Source organism: Pyxicephalus adspersus, chromosome 6 (assembly GCF_032062135.1).
Source record: "Pyxicephalus adspersus chromosome 6, UCB_Pads_2.0, whole genome shotgun sequence".
Taxonomy (NCBI): Eukaryota; Metazoa; Chordata; class Amphibia; order Anura; family Pyxicephalidae; genus Pyxicephalus; species Pyxicephalus adspersus.
In genome coordinates, this window is record NC_092863.1 from 39,337,257 (window position 1) to 39,362,987 (window position 25,731).

At 36.6% G+C, this 25,731-nt stretch overlaps 1 protein-coding gene across 2 annotated transcripts in view; it reads right to left on the bottom strand.

Annotated features, from left to right (window-relative positions):
* The window catches only part of TRPV4 (transient receptor potential cation channel subfamily V member 4), a 47,376-nt gene that overhangs the window by 11,972 nt on the left and 9,673 nt on the right, over positions 1-25,731 (bottom strand). The window contains exons 2-9 of one of the 2 annotated variants that reach the window (XM_072415385.1): positions 21,734-22,129; positions 17,453-17,625; positions 16,514-16,666; positions 15,195-15,335; positions 3,403-3,701; positions 2,247-2,426; positions 1,213-1,371; positions 354-446 (exon numbers count right to left, since the gene is read on the bottom strand). In XM_072415385.1, coding sequence (XP_072271486.1) covers positions 354-446; positions 1,213-1,371; positions 2,247-2,426; positions 3,403-3,701; positions 15,195-15,335; positions 16,514-16,666; positions 17,453-17,625; positions 21,734-22,116 — 1,581 coding nt within the window. In that variant the 5' untranslated portion in view covers positions 22,117-22,129. Of the gene's footprint in view, positions 1-353; positions 447-1,212; positions 1,372-2,246; positions 2,427-3,402; positions 3,702-15,194; positions 15,336-16,513; positions 16,667-17,452; positions 17,626-21,733; positions 22,133-25,731 lie in introns of both variants that reach the window. The other variant, XM_072415384.1, reaches the window with a different exon arrangement.

The window sequence follows — 25,731 nt, forward strand, 5'->3', positions numbered from 1 at the left end:
TGGATAATTTTGCTCTGGTTATTATCAGCACCCCTTCCTCTGCCCATGACTAACATTAAATAACAAGATAATAAAGGCAAAGTAGTATTTGGAGCACAGCTTAAAATAAAATGGACCATTTCTAAAAACACCACTTGATGACAATTAAGTTGCAACTTGCAAGCTAAATACTGTTTGCATCACCACAGGAGAAAATATCTCTATACCAATAAGGCTAGGTTTACACTGAGTGTTATAAGTTACTAAAAAGTGTAAGAACAACTTATTTTCAAAACAATATATAAATACACTAATAATGCTGGGTCACTGCTCAGATTACCACAAATATATTAGGGTACATCAACAGCACTTACATTAGAAAGAAAGAAAAATACTCCTGTAACAAGTGTAAGAAGTTCTCCAGCTAGTCGCAGATAATCCACTGTGGTCGTGTACGGGTAGGGCGGCTGCCAGAAAAAAAAATGTAAAGGTTAAGGTATAAAGTACTGTTACCATAAGATTACCATCTTATTATATAACATTTAGTTATACAAATGCTATTTTTGGCAGATGGGGAAGTTACCGTATAGATACAAAGTTAGCATTTTTGGATTTTGCTAATGTCTTCCTTACAGACAGTTGAAGTGTCAGGATCTATAGGCTTAGAAACTTCACACGATAAACAGACAGTAAACTGGCTAAAATATTTCACAGTGGAGAGGGAGTGATTAATTATTCATAATTTAAATCAAATAAGTGTATTAGTGGTGCAAATGTTCAGTTATGGTACTGCTACATTTCACCTTTTTTATAAATGAAACTAAATAATAAAAAAAAAAACAAACATGTAGTAGAATACATAATCTTAAAAAGCAAAGTCAATTGTTATTATGCATCTGTACCATATATTCTAGAAGGTTAAAACCAGGTTACTCAATGATGAAGAAGGATCTAGCAGTGCTGTTCCATCAATATAACACCTTATAACAGCATGCAATGACACCTCTAAAAATAACAAGATACTGTCTTGTATTTAAAGAAAGAAATACATTTTTCCCCATTTACAAATCATCTGTAAGGCCTCGTTTAGAGTATGCAGTTGACTTTTGTGACCCAGACCAAAAATAAATGCCCTGAATCCTGAAAGCGTTCTGAAATACATCAAATGAGCTCTCACTTTCCAGTCAGATTTTACAGGTTTTACAAGTGTTATAGTTTACTTGATACACTCACTTTGCCTTCCATTGGCCTGTAATATGCTATTAACGTGAAGATGATCATGGCAATGAGATAGGAGATAACACTTATGTAGAATGTGACAGCACCAAATTTCCTCCATTTATCTCGCAGCAATTCGTTGATGGGTTCAACTGCAAGCATTTCATGGCGATTCTGTATGGGAGACAAATAATTGACTGTTTTGCTCTGTCACTTTTATATTATGAAGTCATAAATGCTTAATAGAATAAAAATATATAATTCTATGTTCTTTATTAGGTACCATTTATGCATAAATCCACCAAATTTCAAATATTAACATAAATGTATAGCAGGCATGGCCTAGCAATTTGTCAGCTGTTCCATTTGCCCAATGAACTGTTGTGTTCGAGAGTATTAGCTGGCTGAAAGCAGCGAATGCTCCATCAGTCCTGATTGAAATATTTCCACTAAAAGATTTCAGAGCAAATTATATATATGTGGTATAAATGACCCAGCTGGTCTATCTTCTCCAGTCTTTGTGAGCTTAATTAAATCAGGCTCATTGTATGTAGAACCCCAATGGTTAATGATTCATGGATGCCCAGACCAGGTAAGTAAAAGCTAACTGTTTCTACCGTGTAATGTAAAAAACTACGGATGCTTGGAGACAATCAGGTACAGTTGTACTAATAGCCTGTGGTATTTAATAAAAACAAAGAAGCACTGGTTAGAAAAGCTCCACTTATACATATATTCAGATATAAAAAAAAGTAGTGATATAAATCAATTTACCAATGTTTAATAAAAAAAAAAAAAAATAACAATACTACTAGTGCAAGCATGCAAAATGGAATAAAACCTAGAGCCTATAATGTATACAGAAGATTTTTAGAAGAGTACAATGTCAGTAAATCACCTATTAAGATTTATTTTTAATATTATAGGAAAAACCTTTTATCTATAAGGAATTTTTTAGTCTCCAACAATATAAAAGCTGAGACCTGATGACTGTACAGACAAGTTCATGGATTAAATCTTGAAAATAAACAAAAATTGTCTGTTCTTACCTCTACTTTGCTGTTGTAAACCAAAATTTCCAACACTGATACCTCTTCACCACATGTGTCCAAGGAAGACAAATCATACAGAGAGGAGTATACGGGGCCATAGGCCCAGTCCCGGAACTTGCGAGACAAATGTCTTGCTTCTTCATCCTTTATCTCTAGGCGGATTATGTGTTGAAAAATCTGAAAGGGAGGTTGTAGAAAGTTATCCAAAGTCTTAAATATTAACGACCAAGTCAGTGAAAGATTTCTCTCCAATATGAAAAGAGAATTTTCCTAGTAAACGGGTTTATTTTTGTCTGTATTTTACAGCTGCTGGCTAATATTAAATAAAGAGAAACTTTGTAAATATTATGACTGTTGGCCAATAATAATATTAAATGCATTTCAAAATATTTTTTATTGATTATTATTACAACATTGAAAACAATTAAACATATTTTTAAAAAATTACTCCTGATTTATTGTCATGGATTATTGTGTTTTACATTTCTAAAACATTTTACAAACTGAAAAACTGTTCCTCCAGAATTGAGCAGTTTGTTACTCTTAGGTCAGTTTAAAAGATACTAATGATCTTTTTGGCTATCTGTAAGGGTGGCAGCCTTCTCAATGTAAGAAACATTATTCCTACTGACCACCATGCTAATGTACTGTGAGCTGTGGATAAAGTAATTATATTAGGGGTTCCCTGAAGACCAGAAAAATATTCCAAGGGGTTTCCTAGTGTTAAAAAGGTGGAACAGTACTACATATTGTCTTCAAGCATGCTACTACACTGGTTTTGTGGCATGCAATTTTAAATAGTACCACAAGAGGGCAGCAACATACCGATTTAATAAATGGGAGAACTTTTTATCATTAATAATACAATCATAATTACCATTGATTTTAAATAATCTTTGTGCTCAACTACAAGTATCCAATGTACCATCCACTTGTTCAATTGGTATTACAGTCCTTGTCCCCATAACATCTAACTGAGATATTGATCACGACACAAACAGAGCTTTTGATTTCAATGTGATGGTTAACCATAACAAATTATCAATTTTCTGATCACAGTTTTGCACAACTGTCTTCTACTCTATCTACTATTCTACTCTAAAAAAAGAAAAAATCCCATATTCTTTACATGGTTACCCAATAAGCTACTCACCCCTATTTTGCCAAGCTTTGCCGCCATCATTAGCGGTGAAATGCCATCATTGTTCAGTATTGCCTCCAGGCTACATTCAGGATACAGTTTGGCACACTTAATAACCAGAAGGTCATACATCTTGGTGACAAATTTAGTATTCTCCCGAGTGTTGTCAGCAATAGCAACCAATGCATGTAAGACAGTATTGCCCCTGGAGTCCTGACGTCGCAGATCTGCCTTCTTGTGAGCATTCTCCGTCAGGTAGTGTACTATGTCCGGCTGGTTAGTGCAAGCCGCAAGGGACAGTGGCAGCTCGCCTAGAACAGAAAGAACAAGTATTCAAGGAAATTAAATATACAACCTAATGACACTTCCAAGATTTTTACCTTACCTCTCACAAAGAACATAATTACATATCGGTTTAATAAAACACACTAGAACTTGGCTGCAGGCTACACCTGAGTGTTTTTGGATCAAGTAAAAAAACAGTACTTGGGTGAACTTACAAGATCGAATACATATTATATATAAAAAGATAATCTTTACCAAACCCAAAAGACATGCTTGCTGGGTACTATGCTGCAGGTACTGTTTTGTACATCTTCTCTTACATTCTGATGTACAATAATGCAAATACTTGGTTCCCTTGTTAGCATGCTTTTTAGTAATTGTATAGGAGGAGGAAAATAGTAAGAAGTAGTATTAGAAGTAATAATATTAGGAAACATTCACCACCATTTAGAAGACCAAGTTGATTTACTATCTCATTACCAGATAATTGTGACATTGTCAAAGTCAAACTGAGCAAGAAAAGTAATTAATTGACTGATTATGGAATGGTTGTTTGTGCCAGGCAGGCTGGTCTGAGTATTTCAGAAACTGCTGATCAGCTGGGATTCTCATGCAAACCCATCTCCAGGATTTACAGAGAATAGTATGAAAAAGAAAAAATACCTTGTCAATGCCACAGGTCAGAGAAGAATGGCTGGACTGATTCATGCAAGTAACTCAAATAACTCCTTATAACTGAGGTATCCAGAAGAGGATCTCCAAATGCACAACAGACCAAACCTTGAAGTAGATGGGCTACAGCAGCAGGAGAAAACACTGGGTGTCATTTCTGTCCTCTGCAATTCACAAGGGCTCATCAAAGGACAAGAGTTTCTCCAAAAGGGAAAAATGGTGCCGGTGTCTGTCTGCTGTGATATAGATGTGCAGCCAACAAATCAGCCGATCATGTCAATATGGACCAAAATTCCTAAATGTTACCGGCACCTAGTTGAATCTATGCCATAAAAAATTACAACAGTTTGGAACGTAAAAGGGTGTCCAACTCCAAGTACTAGAAACATGTCCCTAATAAAGTGGCTGGTGAGTATATATATATATATTGTTTTTCTTATTTGTTTAAGATAATTTGTATTTATATTTTCATTATTTATGGCTGCTACTGTATGTTTAATCTTTTTTTTAATGTTTTGTATGATGCCACAGGTTACCCCATCTGATATCTGCAGTCAGTGAGCACTGAGGTTAAATAAAACAAAAGGTCACTCACAGTTTCTACACTGTAAAGTTTATTTCCATCCTTGCCTCATGTATAATAGATTGTGATGTATGCATTATTGTATCCATACTACTCAGATGTCACAACTGCTGCTGTGGTAACACCAGGACTACATCCCACCCCACCTTCCCTGGGGACAACACGCAGGTGTCTGTAATGACAGCTTACCGTCACAATTGTCTCATTAGAAGCCACTGTTTGCAAATTATTGCACAGTGTATTGGGAAATATTCAGATTACCAGGGAGACAAGAAAAGGTCACAGTGCACTGTATCAAACTTTCCTTTATATTTTATAAGTGACTGATCTTGCATTTACAGGTTGACAATCAAAAATTCGGGAACCTCGGGACCTGAAAATTCCAGATATTTTGAAGATTATACTTACTTCCTCACACAGGCCAGCCTTTCTCTCGCAGCACCCGCGGACATCTGGCACAGTTACAGGGAGCAGGCAGCAGGGACGTCTCAACATGTATTTAGTTTAGCAAGCAAGACCTGAAAGCTGTTTCTGCAGAACAGCGCCATCAAAACATAGGTGGCCAAACAGTGTACTACAGTACCTGTATTGAAAATATGCTCCGAAATTCATGCTGGGAAACTGAAGGAACCTGATTATCGATGGACGGTTTTTCGATTGTCAACCTGTACTAGTACCCCCACCACCACCACACACACCATAACTTTTTCCACTTTATTGATAGATCTAGGTTTTCAGAGAAGACTGGTAAATTCTGTCATTCCAGTAAGAACAAATAAATCTGTATTTATACAGAAGTAAAAAATTGGAATAGCACATTTGTACACAGCCCTTCTAGAAACAAGAAGTAGCTCTGGCACTTGGGCCTGTGAGCAAACTTTTTTGTAGCCAAGTGGTCAATGCCCTCATGAAAGGCTTTAACACTTCATATAGTTTACCCTTTACTTAGACTGAGTACTCACACACCAGGTAAAGTAATCAGATTCACCAGCACTGGAAGGGAGCCTAGGGTGACAGGACCAAGCATGCCAAATGTTTTGCAACAAACATGTATCTATGAGGTTAGCAATAGCAACAGCACTGCATGACCTAAATATCCTTTTGTAAACTACCATAAATAATTTAGGTAAACAAGAAAATAACAGACACAAGGTTAAGTTCTAGGAAATGTTTATAATTAATAATAGTTAACTAATGACACCGCCTTTGCTTTTACTGGCCACCTTGGCATACTGATGAACTATACCAAAAAAATGTGTTGGTTTTCTTACAACACTCACAACAGAACCCCATCCAATCTATTTATTACAGGCCAAGTACATCCGTGGCTCTTGGAAAAAAAAAAATCAATCAAGTGAGAGGAAAGTATCTGAAACTACATTTGTAATGCAAATTTCAATAGTTCCACAACATTTCATCTGTGATCTAAATACTTAATGATGAAAGGAAAAAAAAGATTCCTATGATGTTTTGTACAGTCAAAGGGCTTATTCTAGAAAGCTGTAGCCAAGAAAAATAAATAATCTATTACCCACAGCATCTGGTCTGTTCTGAGAAAAACAAAAATAGGGAAAACCAAACAGGAACAACATTGTACTCGATGGCCTTACTAGCAAACATAGTCTTCTCTTATGGGAAAATAAAAGGAGTAATCGAAAAGATCAGCGACAGCAGGAAGTATAGGTTTTAAAATGTAGGTATTTCTTATAATTGGTAAAAAAAAAATTAGAGGTAAATCAAAGCCAATATACTTTTAGCACAAGACAATGACAAGACATCCCTTTGCTGATTTCAGAGAAAAAACAAAATATTAGTGTTTTTTACTTTTTACATTACATTTTCTTATAAAAAAGAATCATAATAATTAAGTGTAATATATATATATATATATATTTGATCCCCTGCTGATTTTGTACGTTTGCCCTCTGACAAAGAAATGACCAGTCTATAATTGTAATGGTTGGTTTGCTGTAGCTAAGAACCCTAAAAAAACCCAGTGCTCAAAAGTCAGAGCTTGGTGTGCATTGTAATGAGTGAAATAAGTATTTTATCCCTTATCATCCAGCAGGATTTCAGGCTCCCTGGTGTTTTCCCTGTATGCATAGTTACATAGTAGGTTAGGTTGAAAAAAGACATAAGTCCATCAAGTTCAACCAATAGGGAAATAAACATATCCCAGATATAAAACCCTATAAGACATAGTTGGTCCAGAGGAAGGCAAAACCCCTGGTACAATTTGCTTCAACAGGGGAAAAAAATTAATTCCTGATTCCATGAGGCAATCGGATGTTCCCGGGATTAACAGTCCCTGTTATTTTTACTTTAAATCCATAATACCCAGTTATATTCTGTGCTTCTAGAAAAACATCCAGCTTTTTCTTAAAGCAATCTATAGTAGTTGCTGAAACTACTTCCTGAGGGAGCCGATTCCACATTTTCACAGCCCTTACAGTGAAGAATCCCTTCCTTATCCAGAGATTAAACTTCTTTTCCTCCAAACGCAGAGTGCCTTCTTGTTCTTTGTAATGATCTCAAAGTGAATAATTGGGAAGGGAGTTCTCTATATAGACTAATAATATATTTTTACAGGGTGATCATATTCCCCCAATGTCTCTTCTCAAGGGAGAATAGATTCAGTTCAGCTAATCTCTCCTCATAGCCGAGCTCCTCCATTCCTTTTATTAGTTTAGTTGCCCTTCTCTGCACTCTCTCCAATTCCACAATGTCCTGTTTGTGAACTGGTGACCAAAACTGGACTGCATATTCCAGATGTGGTCTGACCAATGCTTTGTACAGGGGCAGGATTATGTCTCCATCTCTGCAGCCTATTCCTCTTTTAATACAAGAAAGTACTTTGCTGGCCTTAGATATTGCAGCTTGGCATTGCATGCTGTTATTAAGTCTATGATCTATCAGAACCCCCAGATCCTTTTCCATTTCTGTCTCCCCCAAATGTACTCCCCTAGACAGTATGAAGCATGCATGTTGTTAGCTCCCAAGTACATAACTTTACATTTATCTATATTAATGTGTCATTTGCCACTTGGCTGCCCAATCAAACAGTACATCCAGGTCTGCTTGTAGATTATAGACATCCTGTATGGACTTAATTCCATTACATAGTTTGGTGTCATCTGCAAACACAGAAACGGTACTTTTAATTCCAAACTCTATATCATTTATGAAGATGTTAAACAGTAAAGGTCCCAACACTAAACCCTGGGATACACCACTAATAACCTTAGAACATTCAGAGTATGAATCATTAATTACAACTCTCTGGATGCGGTCTTTAAGCCAGTTCTCCATTTACATATCCATTTACAGATTAACTTTTCTAAACCTATTGACCGTTACTTGCATATTAACCGTCTGTGGGGTACTATGTCAAATGCTTTAGCAAAGTCCAAGTACGCTATATCAACTGCTATTCCACTGTCTACCGGTTTACTGACTTCCTCATAAAAGAGAGTAAATTTGTTTGACAACTTCGGTCTTTCATGAAGCCATGCTGACTATCACTTATAATAATATTTTCTAGCAGAAACTCCTCTATGTGGTTCTTAATCAAACTCTCTAGGACCTTTCCAACTATGGACGTTACACCGGTCTGTAGTTACCTGGTAATGACTTTGCTCCTTTTTTGAAGATAGGAACCACATTGGCCTTACGCCAATCCATCGGTACCTTGCCAGTGACTAAAGAGTCTCTAAAAATTAGAAATAATGGCTTTGAAATAACCATGGTCAGAACTTTGAGTACATGTGGATGTAATCCATTAGGTCCTGGTGCTTTGTCAACCCTACTTTTTCCCAGCTGTTTCTCAATCATATCAATTCTGACTCATTTAAGGCAGTGACATTGCTATTATGAATTTGGACCTGAGCTCTGCAATTTTCCTTTGTGTACACAAAGCTAAAAAAAAGTGTTTAGTAAATTTGCCTTTTCTTTATCCCCAGTTACCAGCCCAGTGACATCCTTTAAGGAGCCTACATGCTCAGATGTAACCATTTTGCTATTAATATATTTTAAAAAAAATTGGGGGTTTGCCTTACTTTTCTTCGCAATCTGTCTTTTATTTTGAAGTTTTGCACATTTTATCTACTTTTTTATTTCTGCAAGAGAGTGCTCCTAATCCAAGCTTGTTACAGTACCTTTATAAAAGACACCTGTCAACAGAAGCAATCAATGAGATTCCAAACTAGCCACCATGGCCAAGACCAAAGAGCTGTCCAAGGATGTCAGATACAACATTGTAGACCTACACAAGGCTGGACTGGGCTACAAGACTATCGCCAAGCAGCTGGTGGGAAGGTGAGAACAGTTGGCGCGGTATTTCGCAAATGGCAGAAACACAAAGTAACTGTCAATCTCCCTCAGTCTGGGGCTCCATGCAAGATCTCCCTTTGTGGAGTTGCAATGATCAGGAGAACAGTGATGAACCTACCCAGAACTTCACGGGGGGAACTTGTTATTGATCTCAGGGCAGCTGGGATCATAGTGACCAAGAAAACAATTGGTAACACACTGCGCCGTGAAGGCCTGAAATCTTGCAAAGCATGCAAGGTCCTCCTGCTCAAGATAGCACATGTACAGGCCTGTCTGCAGTTTGCCAATGAACATTTGAATGATCCAGAGGAGAACTGGGTGACAGTGTTGTGGTCATATGGGACCTAAATTTAGCTCTTTGGCATCAACTCAACTCGCCGTGTTTGTAGGAGGAGGAATGCTGCCTATGACCCCAAGAAAACAATCCCCAACGTCAAACATGGAGGTGGACACATTATGCTTTGGGGGTGTTTTTCTGCTAAGGGGACAGGAAACCTTCACCGCATCAAAGGGACAATGGATGAGGCCCATGTACTGTCAAATCTTGGGTGTACATCTCCTTCCTTCAGCCAAGGCAATGAAAATGGTTCGCGTTGCCAAACATCAGCTTCGAAATCTGACTACTGGCTTGGAGAGGATCTGCAAAGAGGAGTGGGATAAAATCGCTCCCGAGATGTGTGCAAACCTGGTGGCCAACCACACAAGAAACATTTGACCTCTGGTATTGCCAACAAGGGGTTTGCCACCAAGTACTAGGTCATCTTTTGCGAAGGGATCAAATACTTATTTCACTCATTACAACGCACATCAAGCTTTGACTTTTGAGCACTGGGTTTTTGAGGGTTCTTCTGTTATTCTGTTTCTCTTACCTACAATAAACCTACATTACAATTATAGACTGGTCATTTCTTTGTCAGAGGGCAAACCTACAAAATCAGCAGGGGATCAAATACTTCTTTCCCTCACTGTATATACACTCACAAACCCACTACAAATCCCCTATAAGAATCCCAGCTGACTTAACGACTTTAAATCTAATATTCAGAGTAGCCACGTATGACAAAATACAAGGGAATATTATTTCCAGGACAAGAAACAGTCCATTTTTTCCACATGAATGCTATATATAGCCTTGTGCCTATGGAAAACATGGCCTAATACCTCAAAATGAACTGAGGCCGATAAATGTATTTTTAATTGCTTCATGGAACAGATAAATGGAGGATTACTTTCTACCATCTATAAAATGTTTTAATAATTAAAAAATACTGAAAACATGTTTACCAGAACATGAGCTTTGTAGTATAAATGACATGTTAAAGGAAATGTGTACTAACAGAAATATGGGGCAGCACGGTGGCTTTGCAGCGCTGGGTCCCAGGTTCGAATCTCGGCCAGGACACTATCAGCATGGAGTTTGCAGGTTCTCCCCGTGTCTGCATGGGTTTCCTCCGAGTACTCCGGTTTCCTCCCATGTCCCAAAAACATGCAGTAAGGGTAATTGGCTTCCCCTCAGAATTGACCTTAGACTACATTAATGACATATGACTATGGTAGGGACATTAGATTGTGAGCTCCTTTGAGGAACAGTTAGTGACAAGACTATCAACTTTGTACAGCGCTCCGTAATATGATGGCACCATATAAATACTGTGTAATAATAATAATAATAAATATGGTGGAGGCCAATGCTTCCTTAGGATTTTGGATAATAACCCAAAATGAGCACTGAGACTAAAGATGAAAGGAGAATCTGAATGAAGTTGAATACAAGTTGTTGGTCTTCGTCTCAAAAGTACTGAAAGCAATTAACAGCAAGTCAACAAGTATTTTTTTTGGAATTTTTTTGCTACAGGTTTAGCTAACACTACATGCACTTTTTTTTTTTTTTTTTACATACTGGTGTCAAATTGATTTCTTTTTCCCTTCCCCAGCTGCAACTAGAGTAAAGCAAAGCTAAAGTGCAATGTAAGTAAGCAATTAATGGAGGACTTAGCAGGCACAACACCCCTGGGTGACCCCCAAATCCCTGGATAATCTTCTATACAAAACCAATGCAGCTACCTCACCTTATCCCCACTCCCTACTTATGCCTAATTACTAGCCATCAAGGCCACACTTGATAGCAATGGGTTCATAGTAAGGCTTACTAAGAAAGGTAGTAGGGAGGCAAAATCAGATTGTGTAGGGATTTGGAGAACCCAGGGCACAAAAATGGATAACAGATTAGTTAGTTTACAAGCACATGACAGTGTCTACAAACTGCTGTATGCAAGGACAATGCACTTTTTCTTCTTCAGATATTTTCTCATTTAGAATACATACTAGCCCGTTGTGGGTATGGTTTGTTAAGAATGTTGCACGTCTAATGCATCTTTGATGTGGTTTTCATCAAAAAGTCTATTTGATAATGCATTTATAAACGAGCCTAAGAAGTACCACATCTACACTGGACAACACCATTTACTTTTTTGAGAAGTTTTACACTAATGTAAATGCCACACTTGAGCAATCCTGAGATTTGTGCTGTAATTAGGGATGTTCAGCCCACATTTACACACATACAGGTTAGGTGCCTTTTTTAAATTAGGATGCAGTAGTTTTCCCAGAATATATTTAACACTGGAAGGGAGGATATATATATCCTACCTCCTTGACTCACATATTCTGCTTTCATAATCTTTAACGGGATTATTCTAATTAAAATGCTTTTTGCCTGGTCTCTGATGAATCAAAGGCCCCTTGATGGTTTCACAACAAACCACTGTCCTCTGCTGATGCTGTCATAGGTGAGCACATACACAGTCTGTTCATATTCAGGGAACTCCCTTTATTGCAGGACATGCTGGCAGGGCTCTTTATTTATGTTCCCTGCACTGGTTTCCTGACAGGGAAGAATCATGAAAACAGCACTGTGCAGGCAGGGCAACGCCTGCTCAGTCCACAAAAGCTATATAATAACACCAGTGTACAACTAGAAATGCATCCCATCTTGAGAAGTGTCTGAAATTCCCAATTTATACCAACATGTAGTGTATAGGCACAATTTATACATGGAGGACATTTGGCTTTTGGAAGGGTAAAGCCCAGATAAGAAAACCATACCAACCAATCAGCAATCCCCTTTTTTGGCCCAACTACTCTATATTGAGAAAGGGGAAAACGGCAGTTTTTTTTCAGAATACTGTTCTAACCTACTAAATGCTATAGAGAAACTGGTTATTTTTTTTTTTTCACAAGAGACTTTAAAAGTATTAAATGGTGAAGATTAAATCACATCAGATCCTAATTATGTACTCACCACTTTGGTAAAACAATAAAGATCTAAAGGAAAAGGATTTTATCCATCCAGGTCCGAGGTCTAATTCAATTTCACTTAGAAGTTTTTTCTGCACTAACACAATGTGAATAGCCCGTAAAAGGGATCACAGAACAATGAGCTCATCTTACTGTCACTTTGCTCTCTACTATAATCAGAATGTTTGTTTTACTGCAGCACACATGACTGACTCCATTTATTGTTTCTCCCATCCCTTCTCTGAGATCCGCTGTATAGAAGACTGCAAGAGGCTGATACCAAGTTAAATTCTGATTTTTAATACATTTATTGTTGTGTTAAAGATCACAAAGCTACATAAATTTGTGCCTATTATATCTGCATGGAGTTAAGCTTTAAGGTAACGATTTACCATGGGCATTTTATGGCTGTCTCGTTTGGTTTATTTGTATGTTTGAAATGTTGAGTAATGGAGACCTTTTTGGCAGTTAATTATTGGTGACTAAAACTTATTCATTCAACATTTCTACAACATGATAGTAGAAAGGATGTGATAACTCAACAACTATGTAGCACCACAATACTAGAAAGTCCAATTAATGAAGATGTTCATACATAAAATTTCCTGACCTTACCTAAAGAAAAAAAGGACTTTACCAACTATCTTTAGTAAAATGTATTTAGTGATTTTGTTAGGACACATATTTTTTGTTAGGACTTAGGAAGTTAAACCTGTCAATCACATACAGAAAGCCTAAACATGAAAAAAGTATAATGCCAAAGTAAGATTGAGATCCTCTTAGATGAAAATCTATCATCTGTAAAGCTGTCCACTACCTAGTTTAGTGATGTATCTTCCTGAATCACTAAACAACCTCCCCACATATATACCAGAGGACAGGATTTTTAATACAGCACTCACTGGAAATGATCATTAAAGAATATTTTCACCAACCCCATTATGTGCTCCAAGGCTTCCAGCTCAATTGGAATACGGATAATTCAGATTAATGTATACTGTGGGAACACTGTGATTTTAACATAGCAGCAGTGTCTGTTGGATTTATTAATGGCTAACTGATTCCTTTCACCTACCAGAATTTTAAACTGAACTATATATCGTGAGTGAAAAAGTGTGAAAAACCTTGAAAATAACTTCAGATGTATGACTAATGGTTTGTCTTGTAAAGATGTGAGACTCAGATCTTAGTCTTCATACGTAATAAATAAAACACAAGCTATAAAATATAAAAGAATATTAGATAAAAATCTGCCAAACAAAAAGGACAGCATCAATCAGAAGAAGCGTGCATAGTCTATTCCAAGATACTAGATGAAGCATATGGTTCATTTATAAATAGTAATATGAGGCAGCACTATAACCCCTTATTTCTCTATGATAAGCATTTTTCTAGTTTCAGTCCAGGTTTTAAAGTATTTAATGTTAATTCATTTGGACAAAGAAGTGATCATTTTCACATGGTGAAACTTAATTAACATTATGTGAGAAATCAATATTATTCTGTCTACAAACATCAGTGATGAAAAAGGGCATAAGGAATAAAAACGTATAGAGTGCTGCAATCCTCACTTGTCAAGTGGTAAAAGGAATCACATTAATATCTATAACATCTATAACAAAAGATGAGTGTTGATCAATGCTGTGGCACTGGTCATACTGCCAGCACTTTAGAAGTGCAAATAAACCATGAGAAAAGTATTAGTGAACTTTTATTACTATGATTAGATACAGGATATAGCTAAAAATTTAACACTAACCCTATTATTGATCTAATAAGCATGTGGTATGGTCAGTGTCCATGCCGTCCTGTATAGTGTGGGCCAGCCGGTACAGTGTCTCTGACATATGAAGCCAGTGATTTCAGGATTAATACATGGTTACTAATAGTTTTCACAACCACTGTGCAAACTGCAACCTATACATTTTCAGCATTGTAGCTCTAAAACATTTTACCCAGGTTTGGGTAGACAGAGTATCTTTGTATCCCTGTAAATGGGAATCTAAATTTATTATTGATGTTGTAACAAATGTGTACTTGAATTCCCTTGTGCTGGTGTGTTTCCATTTAAGTAGAACGATAACCTCTCGTTTAAAGAAAATTGTGCGTTATCACCTAATTTTACGTAATAGACAGTCTCACAAATTTCTATTGAGCTGCCAAAGAAGTCTACCTACAACATTGATGATGTGGAAACAAAGCAAATTCAGAGAAGAGTTCTAAACTATAGTGGGATAGAAAATGTTGTACCAGTGCATCACATAACTGGATTTAGTACTGTAGACTGTCCCACAGAAGCCTTTAGTTGTACTAATATTGTTGGGATTATTGATAAAAAAAAACATACATACGTTTTCAGGTTTCACAGTCAACTCTATTTTTCTAGATAATAGGAAAGATTTCCATCATACAGCTCTACCCACCATATGAGGGAACTTTCATATACCAATACATTTCCTGATCAATCAGCAGAAGCACTTATGTTCTACAATGAAGTTTTTTGTAAATGTTTAAATAAACACAGGAACAAAAAAGCAAAGCAATGTGTTTAATTACCATTAGGGCAACAGTTTGTGCGCCCATGAAAATGAGTTCACATGCACAAGCATAGTATAATTCTGACCATGGCTGCACATACCAAAGTAGAAGTATCCACCCTCATCTTTGGGCTGAAAGAAGCGCCCTCTGGCCTGAGCATGGACATCGGCTCCCTTCTCAACCAGCAGCTCCACATAATGCTTGCAACGTCTTTCTATAGCTATGTGAAGAGCCGTCTGGCCTGAAAAACATAAAAAAAGGTATATTACACCCTGCTTTACAACATAAGATTTTTTTATTGTATGTAGTTATCTGGTGGTTAAACAGTTTTCATCACAAGTTGCAACAATCAAGTGATACAAGTGAGCCACAAGGAAGAAACATCCAAATTGTGTGTACATATGTAAACACAGTTGTTACCTTGTAAAAGCAGCACTTATCACTGTGCTGTACATAGCCTTTGCAGGGTTGTGAGGGACATAGAAGGCACACACACTATAGCAGGGGGCAATTATAAAACTTGTCACAGTGCACAAGGAAAGAGCACAGAGACTTGTCCCTTTCACTGGAACCTCCTGCACAAAGAATAAGAATACACAAGCCTCTCTTATTTAGACAATATTTGCCTATCCCGGAATGTAATCACTCAGTATCAGCTTAACAAAATTTTGCCTATTTAAATGCAAACAAAAGTACTAAAAATGAAAATTATTCAAGTCAAGTCAGGGGTAAACATGTCACTGTTATTGTACTCCGCTCTAACAAAAAAAATAGTATTACGCAAACCTTTCTGTGGTTTTAAGCAGACATTTGCCCGTGCTTGGTTAACTTAATAGTCAGAATACTATAATCAAAAAACAGTGCTCAATGATCCATTCATTTTTTTCCCTCAATGACTGGTGCCAGCTGAAACAATACCTTAATAGCACTAACTAGATAAAATAACAATCAGGCTTGCACAACTACTTAAGGTGCGTACACACTTCCAATTTTTATCGCTCCAATTGAACGACGAACGATCGATTGGGCAAAAAATCGTTCGTAAAAAAGTAACCAACGACGCCGACGAATGAGGAAAGTCGCTGGAAACGAACGACCGGACCGGCGGATCGGATTGGGCGACGATCGTTGAACATCGTTCGTGTGTACGGTCGTTCGTTGATCGTCCATGTTCAGAGCATGCGTGATGAACGAACGTCCGTTCACTTTCCTGTCGTGCACATAGTTCCTCTATCGCTTAAACGATCGTATCTATTGTGTGTACAATATCTATGAACGATCGTGTCGTTACCTCTATGTGCAGGATCGGTGCTATACGATCGTTCGTGTATATCGTGCAGGAACGTTCGTCGTTCGTTTTCCGACGATAATAATTGGAAGTGTGTACGTAGCTTAAATATAGCAAACAATGGTATTCACCTCTGTAGTAAACATCTCGGAAAGGGGAGTTGATGAATTCTCGAAGATTCCCTGTTTTTTCTGCAATATCCACCAACGCTGGTATTGTATCATTTCTTCCACCGTTTAGGTTCAGTAGAGCCTTAGGCAAACAAGTCTTCCCTGTTGAGGGTTCTGCAAAGTAAAATAAACACCCATAAAACAAATACATAGCTTCTATTAAATATGTAAACCCACCCTTTAATTCCTTTTGGCAGAAGTGTGGAATAAAATGTGCCTGTCAATGGTCAAGAAATGAGGTGAATCAATGGTCTAGAGATGAAGTAGTGGTGAACACAGATATTTTAGTATTAGGCTCCCCAGGCAAGGAAAATGTCACTGTGATTAAACAAGAGAAATATATACAAAAACAGCACAGAACAGGTAAAAATATATTCTATAATTGTATAGATACGTGCTATCCTCCATCCATTAGTAATCATAAAAGGGATACATTAAACATTAAAGTGCCTGAAAATGAAGGTAATGAGGTGATCAGGAGAAATTACTTAAGTGGGATTAATTTAAGTCAACCCGAACAAAAGTAGATAAGCAAGACTAATAACTGTTCTCTTCCATAACTCATGTGATGTCTGGGAAATGTGCAGGCAGATTAAATAGATCACAAATGTGCCAAGTTTATTATGTTGTGAGGTTCTGCAACCTTTTTAAGGTCATAAAAATGTAAAGTTTAGTAATTTTCTGTAGTCAGGGCCATCAATAACCCAAGTGTTTATTGTACAAACCAAAAGTCTCTATTTTTTTATACAACATAATGCAGGGATATCACATTTTACAAGTTGCAATCAGTTTGTGAGATTACTCTGGAACATGCCAACATTAAAAGCTTAAGATTCCTGCAGATTAAACTCCACAGGGAGTTAAAGATACACGAAACAATGTTTAATGTTAGCACCTAACCTCGAAATTCCTCATCTGTCAGACGCTTCTTCTTTGACAACAAAAAAGGTAAAAAACCTTCCAACTCTGATGTGGCCCCTCGTGATACAATGTCAAAGAGAATGTGTCTATTAAACATCTTAATGATTGTAGGAGGGTCAGGGCTTGGAGTCTCTGAACTCTGGTTATCCTTCCTGGGAAAAAAAAAACACAGGCAAGTTAGTTACTGAAAGATCAAAAGTCAAACAACATTCTATGGACAACTATTCTGCTTCCTTACACAATGATTCTCTATTTGCACAAACAGACATGAGATGAATGTGGACTAATTAGGATAATAATGATTCAACTGGAAAGCAATGCAGTGACCACTTTAGAAGACCCCTGAGCTAACCAAGCTCTGGATTAGGGATTAAAATTCATCCACAAAGATATTTTCCATCTAATCATGTTTGTGTTAGATAAGGCCAACACATTACGGAATGCCTAGTGTAAACACCGGCACATTTGCCAAAACCAAAAATGTTTCAGATGTACCTTGCAACTATCGTCTCATGTGTATAGATTATGTCTATTGTACAGATAGGAAATCATTGGGTGTGCTCATGCGTTTCAGGGCAGGCAAGCATACAAAGAAACATCTGAAAATATCTTCATGCCAGTTACATAGTTTTGACTGTTTGGGTTATGCAAGTCCACATCTAAATCTATAGAGAAGAGAGATTCCTGGGCCAGGTCATCTCAATAGAAACAGATATTATTAGAATTGGTTCAATTAAAGTAAAAATACCCTATTAACAATCCCTTTTGAAAAAAAAATGTTAGTCCAAGTCCAATGAGATTAAAAAAATTACACTAATGTGTCCAACTATAAAGATAGCCACCCTTTCGTAAAGCTTTGAATTCGGGTTAAATAAGCAAATCCACATTTATGGTTAGCACAATGACCCTATTAGTCAACTGCTCTAATGTAACAATGGGTATAGAAATAGGAAACAACTGAAACATTGGGAAGGATATGAAAAGATAGTATCTAAGACTATTTGTTCAGACTCTAGGCTCGAAGAAGTTACATGTACTGGTTTCATGTATATTTTTACATTACAACATATCTGGATGCAGGATAGTTTATACATTTGTGTCCTAGCAGATTCTTATTAAAAAATAAATAAATAAAAGATACTGTTTCAGCTTACACAATCACTGTATTTCCCAACCGTGACTTTTTGCAACAACAATTATACAGTTTCCTTAGAGGCCCTTAGCCTTGGAAGGCAACATTACTCAAAAGAAAAAACATTCACACAAGCAGCTACGACATAAAGAACTAGAAAATTCCATCTTGGTTCTACTACTTTGATGTACAAAATAAAAAAAAATAGAAAAGGATATAAAATCCGTTCATCCTGGGGGGGTAATTTGATATGGGATTGTACATTACACATTTATTTTCAAACCCTGAAAGGTGGTCAGACCAGTTTTCTCACAGATCAGCTGACCTTACAGCTTGTGCCAAAACGATTACTTGAGAAATAACTTTAAAGCTAGTTATTTATTAGAGTTTAGTAAAAGTAGAGTAGAGTTTAGTGCTTTACATCTTTCTAGGATCATTTAATAAACACTGCATTGTAGTTTTAGAACTCCCACATCTTTGGAGTCACTTTTTGCTTCTATAAAAATGGGCAGAGTTCAAGTCTTTTGTTAATCAAACTTAAGAGAAAGCATAAGAACAGAAGTGAAAAAATGTATGCAGAAAGAATAATGTCCATAACCAGTTGTTAACATATGTGAGAAGCACAGAACTCCATTGAAGTCTACTTAATTGTGGTTTAAGAAGAAATTGGACAGTATATCTATTGCAACCTTCATATTATAAGGCATTTAGAAACAATAAAAGGGAATCAGTTACAAAGCAAAAAAGCTTGGTGAGTTTTTGATGGAAACAGTCTTTTCTCATACTCATGGTATAAACTGTATTAAAGAGAACTTTACCCCACAGAGTTATTGCTTTAAAAAAAGTGACTGGGTGATTATTCTGAAACAATTTAAACATACTTTAGAGCTTATTTCCACCCATAAGACTGAGGACATACAATGAGTGCAGGGCATTATGATGTCCCTAGGTCAGCACCACTCTGCATCATTGGGGACAGGCGTCATTCTGTAATAAAGCCCATGCTGTCATTGGGTATTCCCCTTTTTTTGGAGGGGCATGTCAGGCTTTTTTTTTTTTTATCCATGGGAGCCCAGAGGGCCTATTGGATTGGAGTTGAATGGAACAAGATTACCCGGTGTTCCAGGAGAAGGGGCTATTACTTCTTATGATGGTATGTTGGATAAGGATTACTGAAGTGTGAGAAGTTTATATATAAAAAAGAAAAACATATGTTGTAAGATGTTTTTTATTTATTTCATCTTGTGATTTATTCAATTTTGTTTATTTCATTTGTGGTCTATAATCATTATTGGACTAGTTTTTAGATTGTTTTATTTTAGCGCCACTTTGTATTTAAGAAACCATTAAAACCACTGCAAATAAATACATATGTCCATTGAAGAAAAAAAAAAGGATGCAGACATTTTCCAGTTTTAGTAATTTTCCAGCTTTAGTAATGTTACCTTCACTGTATTAACATTACTAAAGCTGGAAAATTACAAATTAAAATTTAGAGAAAAGGCAGAAATAGCACAGATAACAGGGACAAGCCTGGTGTATTGGTCTGAAGTCTTTTTTCATACAAGAATACTCCAATACTATAGTGTGGATAAGGAAGGAAATGCTGGAAGACCACAGATAAGAAATCACAACTCTTGGAGAAAGGATATTCAGTTTTTTTTAGCAACAATAAGTATTTGTTCCCAGTATTTTATACATACAAATCAATTTAATGTTATTCTTTCTAATTGTTATTTTTTGGTTGTTGGTTCTTTGGAATGTCTACATATATTCTTAATTGTCATATGAACATTTTAACTGGCCGTTTTAAACCACATTTGCGGAATATGCAACCTGTCCACTGTTAAAGTGAAGGTATCCCAATTAGAAAACAATCACATCATTATTACTGGATGTCATGAGCGACTTCCAGTCTTCTACGTATGAATCTCACTTTACACGGTAGGAAGTCTGTAGAGGCAGGTGGAAAAAAACACCAGGGTCTAGACTACTCAGTGGAATAAGATGGTAAGCACAGAAAAAAAAACATTACCTACCATGATGAATTATTGAGAACATTTACATTTTGACTCCCTGACAATGTTGGAGGCAGCTATATACACAAAGGTTGCAATGTAAACCAGACACTGTCAAGCAAAATCCCAGATTACCATTTTTGTAAAGCATCAGTATTCACATACATTGGGAAATAAGAAGATGTATAGGGAGAATACGTTTTTATGATAAATTGTACTTCGCTTTACAGTTTAAAATACTCGGTACTTTATCAAAGAAATGTGGACAGTTGCAAAGAATTTAAACATGTTTTAAAAGGTTTACATATTTGGTTTAGTGCAAAAATACCAATCCTTAGTTATCTGTAACAAGAACATCTTCTTCTCATGAATAGCATGAAGCTTTACACGCAGGGGACTTATTGTCGGTATACTCTTATTAGACAGTTTTCTAGTTTTTAAAAATATATGTCTATAAAGTATGATTTTTTACCAGATTGGGGCTAAACAGCTCTAGGTCTAGTTATAGGACTCAATGAAGATTCAGGATCTATATGGTCTTCGATGTTTTACAATGTTTTAATTTTAAGAATATGTATTCCTATAACTACTTTTGCATGGTTGTTGCCAGCATTAGTTGCATATGTAATGTAGCTAAAGAAAGTATTTGTGCTATCAAACCTAATAATACAACCACCTACATTGCAAGGAAAACTATGCTTCCTAAGACCTGCCTTAGTTGTATTTTTCTCTGGTGGCTTACCACATGGACCTATTACCTAGATGAAACAACCTATTTTTTATATTGTTAAATGATAACAGATTCCCCCTGGATGTTTGTCTATGTTGTTTATCCAAAATATGATTTCAGCTGTACTCATTCACAACTTCACCTGTGCCGATGATATGAATTTACTAAAATTAGGTTACATGGTCATTTTGTGCCAGGGTCGAAATGGATTAAAAAGGGTTTTTGTGATAAAGTTATCTTTTACTGCTAATAAAGCTCCTTGCAATGAATTAGTGTGCATTATAATAGGATATAACAACACACACTAAAACTAAAATAAAAAGTGGAAAGAATTCTACTTTATAACACAGAATGCAAAGGAAAAACATCTTTTTACTTACTCTGCAAGTATTTTCTTTCGCCTCCGTCGGTTTTCTGTTGGGTGATGATGGTAGGTACCATAATCAAACAAGGAGTCCATAGGTGCTTTTTTCGGCCCTGGGACCACTGATGATTCATAAATGGTAGATTCCAAATAATCCATAGGATTGCCAATGCCCTTTTTAAATGCACCTTGAAATCTTATTCTGAGGTTCTGTTTTCCATCTCCAGGAGGCTGTGGAGCTCGGGTCACCTCTGTGGGTACTGCACCCTCCTCATTCTCAAACAAGTTGGCCAAGGAAGAGAGAGGGAAAGTGTCATTATGTGTTGATCCATCATCCCCCTGACTTTCATCAATGTCTAGAGAAGCAGTTTGTTTTTGGAGTTTGGAGGGATCAGTCATGCTCAACTCTGACCTGCTGAAAAGAAACAAAACATTATCATCATAGGCTGATTCAGTTCCTCAAAATTGACAGTTTAAAGCCATGTTCTTTAACAGAAAACCAGAAAAATATCTACTGACTTTACTTTTTCACCACACCATTTCCTCATAGCTCAATTCTGCAAACAAGCTCTATTTACCCCTGGAGAAAATTTCATGTAATACATTTTGCAGCACTTAGAATCAGAGTTACAGTGTATTTAAGAAGAATGTCACAAATCTGCAAATGTAAAAAATGTATTACAATAAATGTTTTTAGTATCTCTTAAAAACAACATAATATAACATTATTACACAGGCTCACTTCAAATACATGAAATCACAAAATGCATATATGGATGGATTTTCTGGTGTGTAAAGATAATACCAAAGATGTAAAAGTTTGTGTCATGTCAAAATGACTGAAAGTCAAAGTTTAGAATTTCTCTATATTTGTCTAAGATATGGGACTCAGAATGAGGACAAAACATTAGCACAGAAGCCAGGCAGCTAGCATTTTTAAAAGAAGAATTCGACATTGGCAGCTATTATATTTATTTCCTAAAAGGTATATTTTCAAACTAATTAAAGCAATTGCTTTCCTGGAAAAACAATGTTCAGGGCCTACTCCTTTCAAGCCACCAATCTCTGTTGTCTTCACTCGCTATCCTGCCTATAAAAGTTTCATCATCTGACATTCCCAGTGAAGATGGTGGACCCAATTTGTGCTCTGTGGTGCCTTTTACTGGTTCCTACATTACTGCAGGAGACTGTAATGATGTAGGGGCAAGCGGGAAGAACCACAGCATGAAGTAGGGGACCAGGCGTCAGACATTTTTGATGTTACCGTAGGCTGTGCAAGCTTGAAGACAGGAAATTCGATAAAAAAAGGGAAGTGCTGGGGGTTAACCATTAACCCTTTCTTAGCCAGAAAGCCTTTTAAGCCTTTTTGAATTTTATTTTTTATATTAATATTGTATAAATATGAATAAATATGAGAAAATATTGTATATGTATTTAAAGTTTTCTGTTAAGTTGTATTTACATATACATACATATATATATATATATATATATATATATATATATATATATACACACACACACACACACACACATACACACACTTAATGAGACATGCTGTCAATCCTTGTCAATGGCAGGTAGAACAGCTCAGACAATCCAGCGGCCAGTCGATAACAGTGATGCTGGATTGGAACTTGGATTGCTCAAACTCCCGATTGGAACTCTTGGATCATCACTATTTTACTGCAAACAGCATTTAAAAAGTAAACAAATGTTTACAGATACAGCAAACATTCTACAGGAGATGGTCAGAAACCGAAAACATTCTATGGGAGCTATCCGATACGCCTTTTAGTTAAATCTATCACTCAAAAAAATTGAAAACAGAAGACAAAGAAAAGATAAGAAACCAGATATGACTGATAAATTAGGAAAATGTAAAAACCAAGCTAAAAGCCAGCTTTATAATATCAGTATATAGCCAAGGAAATAATTGGCAGGGACCAGGCGCTGCTCAGGAAGCACCAAAAGGTCCACAGGTTGGGTGCCAGCAGTGTGAATCCTAATTTAGTGTACCAGTAAAGTATATGTAAGAGAGAACTTGGGTCTCAATTTTTAAAAAAGGTAGGGATGGGATTAAAATCCCTATTGGGTTTATTTTTGCAAATATAGTTTTTCTAGAAATATTTCCTTTTATTTTCAGTAAGATATGCTATAGGAAAGGAGAGGACATTTTCCCAGCATCATATGATTGTCAGTGGAAGATTAGGGGTTGGTGATTTTGGATGGTTAGTGGGTGGTTACAGGAGGTTGTATCGCCTGCCAGCCACTGACCTACCAACAATGAGAGAATTGCATTAATAAGCAGTGGCAGATCTTGTGTTCTCAGACATGACTTGCAGTGTCAGTTGTCTATTTAACCCTCTGCCTGAACAATCATCTATCTCCTGTCAACCACAAGGACAAAAAACAATGCATTTGTCGATGGATACATTTACAAGTGGTTATGAAGCGATACCTGTACTGCTTTACAACTGTCCATATCCTTATCCCTGGTTCTCTAAAACTTTATGATCCCCAATCACTTTCTGTCTCAGTGAAAAGGGTTATAAAAAAAATAAGGCAAAAATCCCTAGAGGGGACAATTTAAATCAGTTGCCATATAGGATTTTCAGCCTGGTGTTTAACATTTAGAATGCAGAAAGAAGACACAGGCAAGTCTGCACTGACACTTTTCACAAATGTCCTCATTATAGACTATACTGTACACCACTAACCAAACCAAGCATACATGTGGTAAAGAACACAGTCTGAATGCCACTAAAAACAGGCTTTCTTTTCTTTTCACTATAAATAGATCCAACCATGTCATTTACTAAGACCAGAAACTACATTTAAACATTTTTTTAAAAACATTTACTCAAATTATAGGTATAGAATTTGTCATACAGTTCTCCCATTGAATGCTATGTACTATCATGTCACAAAGACATGAACTTAAATTACACAGACAAACCTGTTGCTCAGTATTTCACTATAATTACCAGAAAAGTGGCACATTTTGATTATATAAGAAGCGACTTTCTGCAAATTTGCGCTAAACAAATTGTGTATGTTTTGTAGGAGTAAAAATACTGTTTTAAGGTTGAGAATTTAGGCAATAAAGACAAAACATTATGTATATGTTATGCTGAGGGTGTTCCGTTTGGGCTCCTTGTGACCATGTGGCAATATATCTGCACCAGAACGTACTGAAACCGGCATCACAAAACCAAATGATGGGGCCACTCATATCTCAATGCATTATCAATACATAGAACACCGAGGCATGAGAAAGTGACTGTACTGAAACTGAGCTGTATAACAAAATACATTTAAAATCAGAATTTGTCTTAGAGACAGGTGATAGAGTCATCCTTTACTGGCACAGAATATAAGGGTCTGCTTTTACATAACTCTCCTTTCACTTCTATTTCACATGATAATGGAGACAGACTTGAGCTAGCCATGGACAGGTCTCTTTGTCTACTCACAGGGCTATAGGGTGCAAGCTGAAAAACAGCTTACACCCATCTACCAAACCAAATCGTTTACCATATAGTTGGATCACTTGAGGGCTCATGGAAAGGGCATTGGAGAGAATGCTCAGTTTAAAGGGATGTAACCCAGATCAAACATGATCATTTCCAATTGTGGACATTTTTATGCTAGATTGTAAACTCTTCGAGGCTGGGTCCTCTCCTGCTGTGTCACTGTCTGTATTCGTCTGTCATTTACAACCCCTATTTAATAATACGATGGCGCTCAATAAAACCTGTTTATTAATAATAATAATGCTAGATGAGGCAACAAAGTATCATACTTAATAGAAGGAACTTATAGCCTGCCATTCCAAGGCTTACAGACTACTGGCTAAGCAGGGTTTGTTTTTGCCAACAGACTCATATTATCCTCAAAGTTAGGTCTACACAGTTGTTGGGATGCCCCAAAGCCACTCATAATAATTATATTAGGATGCACAATCAGGAAAATAAAACAAGCAAACAACAATTGTCCAGTAACATATTCTTG